Source organism: Hakea prostrata, chromosome 5, assembly GCF_041222555.1.
Source record: "Hakea prostrata isolate BN-2017 chromosome 5, UWA_Hpros_2, whole genome shotgun sequence".
NCBI lineage: Eukaryota > Viridiplantae > Streptophyta > Magnoliopsida > Proteales > Proteaceae > Hakea > Hakea prostrata.
The window spans coordinates 54,423,641-54,428,271 of NC_142604.1; the positions used below are offsets into that span (position 1 = coordinate 54,423,641).

General features: G+C 35.0%; 1 protein-coding gene across 1 annotated transcript; it reads left to right on the forward strand.

Moving 5' to 3' along the window:
* Positions 1 to 986, forward strand: LOC149016582 (uncharacterized). Its single transcript, XM_089157137.1, has 2 exons — positions 1 to 162; positions 270 to 986. Exons 1-2 carry the CDS (start codon positions 1 to 3, stop codon positions 804 to 806), a joined length of 699 nt encoding a protein of 232 aa, XP_089013263.1. The 3' UTR covers positions 807 to 986.
* Positions 987 to 4,631: the final 3,645 nt, after the last annotated feature.

Genomic DNA, 4,631 nt, shown 5'->3' on the forward strand with positions numbered 1-4,631 from the left:
ATGGAGATACAAATCCTTGATTTCTTTCTGGTTCCTCTAGGTCTCTGTTTGATGATAGCTTACCAGATATGGCTTCTGCATCGAATCAAAACTCATCCCACGAGCACTGTCTTGGGCCTTAATGATATCAACAGACGTTTATGGGTACAAACCATGATGGAGGTAATTAATTAATTAAGCTGTTAGATCATTTGGTTTTATTTTATTCTATTTGATCCCAATGTTGTTCTTCAGTTCTGAGTTTTATTTCTGATGATGGACACCGCCAGGATCCTTCCAAGAACAACATTCTTGCAGTTCAGACATTGAGAAACAATATGATGGCGTCGACAGTTTTGGCATGTACATCAATCACGCTCTGTACTGTTGTTGTTATGGTCATGGCCAGCGTCACTGCTCGACCAACAGTGATGATAATTGGAACCCAGTCTAATTTAGGGTTTTGGATCAAATTCTTCTCCATTTTGGTGTGTTTTCTTTTAGCATTCTTGTTTAATGTACAGTCGATAAGATATTACCACCATGCAAGCATGCTGATCAACCTTCCGACGAAGAAGATGATAAGCCCACATATGATGGCAGATTATGTGGAGACGATAGTGACTCGAGGGAGTAGCTTTTGGTCACTGGGCTTGAGAGCGTTTTACTTCTCTTTTCCACTATTTGTATGGCTCTTCGGTCCTATACCTATGTTTTTCTGTTGTGTTGTTCTGGTTTCTATGCTATATTTTCTGGACGTAAATAATGACTTGGGAGAGGTTGTTGCTGCTACCAACCACAATGACGTGGAGAAAGCGGGGTACTAGTACTGTCTCGAAGTACGTAGATGTTTTTGTATCATAATTCCACGTGTTTCATGTGCTCTTTGTGCTTGACACTTGGCATGCACTTGTTGTCTGTGTGAGCTGCTGTGTAATTACTAATTAGGGTAAGAGAAAGAGAATTTAATATTCAACCACGGTTGAACTGAATTGTTGGGGTTTCCAACAAATTAAAGGTAAGAAAACCTCCAACTTTTGATGGTTTCATATAATTTTCCATGTTTGTCATGATGTAGCCGATCTCTTATATGTCCCATAGTTACATACGTCTGAAGATTTCAAATATCTTGATATTTTAAATATCAAGATTTCAAATTTATAGAGTCATAATTTATAAAATTAACTGTTTGGTTAATGATCTATGGAATTAAATATGTGAAATAATCCTGAAAATTTATTTGGTCAACGTGATTTTTGTGAATAAACAAATGTTTGGCAATTTTATAGTAGGAGTGGGATCTTTGAATTTCACCCTATGCCCATAAATCTACAGGTTCATGTTTTTAATGTAAAATGATGAATCTCTAGTTTCATGAATCCAGGAGTTTTTACAACCAAACGGCTTCTAAGAACCGTGTTTTATGATTAAATACAAATCATTAGGACTACTTGTCAATACAGGGTTGGTAGAGTGGTAAGATTCATACTTCTCAGTGGAGAGGTTATGGGTTCAACCCTTGGGGACGACAAAAAAAAATAAAAATTTATTCATTAGGATCACTCATTGTTTAAATTCTTACAAGCGCAACGCCATTACATTAGGATCACTCACTGTTGCATAATAAGTGCAGTGGAAGTGGAAATTTAAAATGAGGTGGAGTTGCTGATCAAATTAGCGAAAACAGGAAAAGCAAGAAGCACGGCTGGAGTTCGGATTACGTCCTCTTGCCGCAAATCTCGATCATCCATTTCAAATTTCAAATGTCGATGTATATTAGATCTCAACACATGCTGTTATTCCAGTATGGTGGGTGGGCAAAAAGATGGGGCCTATGTGGGTGATTTTCAGGAGGGTGGCTAGGTGTGAGGAAGGTAGGGGACTGGTGCAAGCATGAAATATGGGTGTATGGGGTATTTTATTCATCTTATAAAGGACTTAACATTAGTTTATACTATACGAAAAGGACCCACATGTAAAAAACTCTACTTTTGATTTTCAATTCCTGGTTGTTGATTAGCAGTTTTCAAATTGGATTATCAGTTTGTTAGAGAAAATTAATATTTAATATAATAGATTATCCGCAATTTGGCCAATTCCCTCCCTATCAATAATTGATGGCCTTAGGTTGACTTCAATTAATTAATTAAGGTGATCCCATTCATACTACAAAAACAAAACTAGTTAATCACTCATAAAATCATCACGCTAATTAAAAAAAAAAAAAAAAACCAAATTTTATTAGGAAACTAAATCATTCATAGAAGATATATGATTTTTTTTCTTTTCTTCTAAAAGGAAGAAGGTGATATTAATTGAGATTTATTGAATTAGAATTAAAATTTCAATAAGAACAACATTTTAAAGTTATAAAAAAAAAAGTAAAAATGGTTAAAGATAATACTATAAAGTCACAAGATATAAAGGAAAATTTATGAATTATGAATTATCTAACCATCCACTTAACAAAATCTTCTAATGGAGTGTACCATTGTATCATTTTAAGAAACATTTTGGAGTATCTATGCTATTTTAATATATTTTGGGGGTGTAAGACAAATTTTGTTTTGGTGATTAAGGTAATTTTATTGGGCATGATGATAAGGACAATTTTTCATCCTCTGCCTCTAGCTATCTTATTTTTAAATTATTTCTATTTGTGTGAGCCAGAAATTTACCAGCTGTGGTATTTTTCTCTTCTATTCTCTGCAACCGAGCATCACAACCGAATGCAGCATTGATGATTGAGTTCCATAGATGATCCAAGCTTCTTAATAAACGGCCTAAAAACAACAAAACTTAGTTTTCACTTTCGTTTTCATTCTGATTTCAGATTGACTGTTCAAAAGTGAATCCTGACTCCATCTTAAGATTTCTAAATAGAAAAACCCAGGAATATACATAGTTTGGCTAAACCACATAAATTCCGGTTTGCTGGCTTTTACTTTTTTATATGTTAGGCTTAGGTTGTAATTGAGGTTTTTCCTTTCAATAAAGTAACTTACTTCCTAAAAATAAGAAAAAACATAAATGGGTGCCTATTCTATTTTGATTTCAGATTGATTCTTCCGATTTCGAAACAGCAAACGAGAAGGACTCAATTAGCTCAATTCTGCACTTCTGTTTTCATTCTAATTCGTGATTTTACATTAACCTAGCACTTCCGTTTTCATTCTGAATTCATGGGCGAGGAAGAGCCATCCTTTTGGAGACAAGAGCTTACGACCGAAGGGAGACACCCCAAAATAAATTTACACAGTGGTACACTCGCTTAACAAATTATGTTAAGTCAAGGTTAAAGAATCTCATAATTTCTAAATTGCCTTTAATGTTTTGTCTCTAAATGGATTTTCCAATAGCTGAGGTAGAGGGACAACTACGCCTCATAGAGAATGATGAATTTTGGGTGTCATCTTGCAACCCCAACCCCATATCATCTTCCATACTGACTTTTGAAGATTATATGTCTACTTTTATTAATTCCAAGGTAATTGAACATTGTATTTACCAAATAAAAAATAAATAAAGAAACTGAATTTTGTGGCTGATTCCTCAGCTCAGTGTTATGTTGTTAACATATGCGATATTGTGGCTTCACATCTAAACATCCTAAAGACTATGCTTCACAACAGAAATCTCTTCACCTAATGTTAAATCTGAGACTTCTTAGAGTAGAAATTCACAAGGTTTTCATTAAACTACAAATTTGCTCAATCTTAAGAAAGAAAAAAAGAAAAGAAAAAACTCTATAAATTATACGAGGGAACAAAAGAACGGAAGTTGAAGATTGCGTACAAGCATGTCAAGAAACAAATAATTAAATAATTAAAGAAGACAGTATAAAACTCTTTAATCCTAAGAAATAAATCTTGGAACAGCCTTACTAGCTCCTCTCCAATACACATCCTTGGACTTGAGAACAAAGAAAGTAGTTGCTAAAGCATCTACGTAGCAATTGTTTTTGTCATGCTTGGTCTGTTCAAAAAACACGCCGACCAAAGCATTCTCAAGGAATGTATCGGAGACTCTCTTTACTCTCCCAATAAAACAAAATTCTTTGAACGTAAAAGCTATAATTGTACCAATACCGTTAGTAGCTTCTACATACAATTGCGCATCTATATAACCACCAGCTCCCCGTATTTGCGGTAATACAACTTGTCGTTCTTGGATATTCATTGCATGCTTATTCCAATCGAATTGCACGAAGCTAAAACTATCAGTCATTCTCAGACCCGACTGATAATGGTAATGTGAATTATCGGTTGTAACCCATGGTCCTGAACTCTTGGCACCAATAAAATCTAACTTGATATATATGCCCTCCGAGTTAACATAAGTCCCATTCATCCTACGAAGAAACTCAAAAATGTTGCTCAAGTCACCTAGGACCCGAAAAGGGGAAAATTTGGCAAGTTGTGGATCTTCCATCGACTTCTTCATTAGTGCTGTTTTAAGATCTTCAAGTTGCCTTTGCGATTCACTCACCTGATAGTTCTTCTTTGCCAATTCAGCTTCAGTTTCATTTAGGCGGCTTTGTGATTCCATCACCTCTTTCTTCATCACAGTAATCTTGTCCATCAGTTCTGTCTTGATACTGTCAAGTTGCTTTTGTGATTCATTCAACTCATCGTTCTTCTTTTCCAATTCAG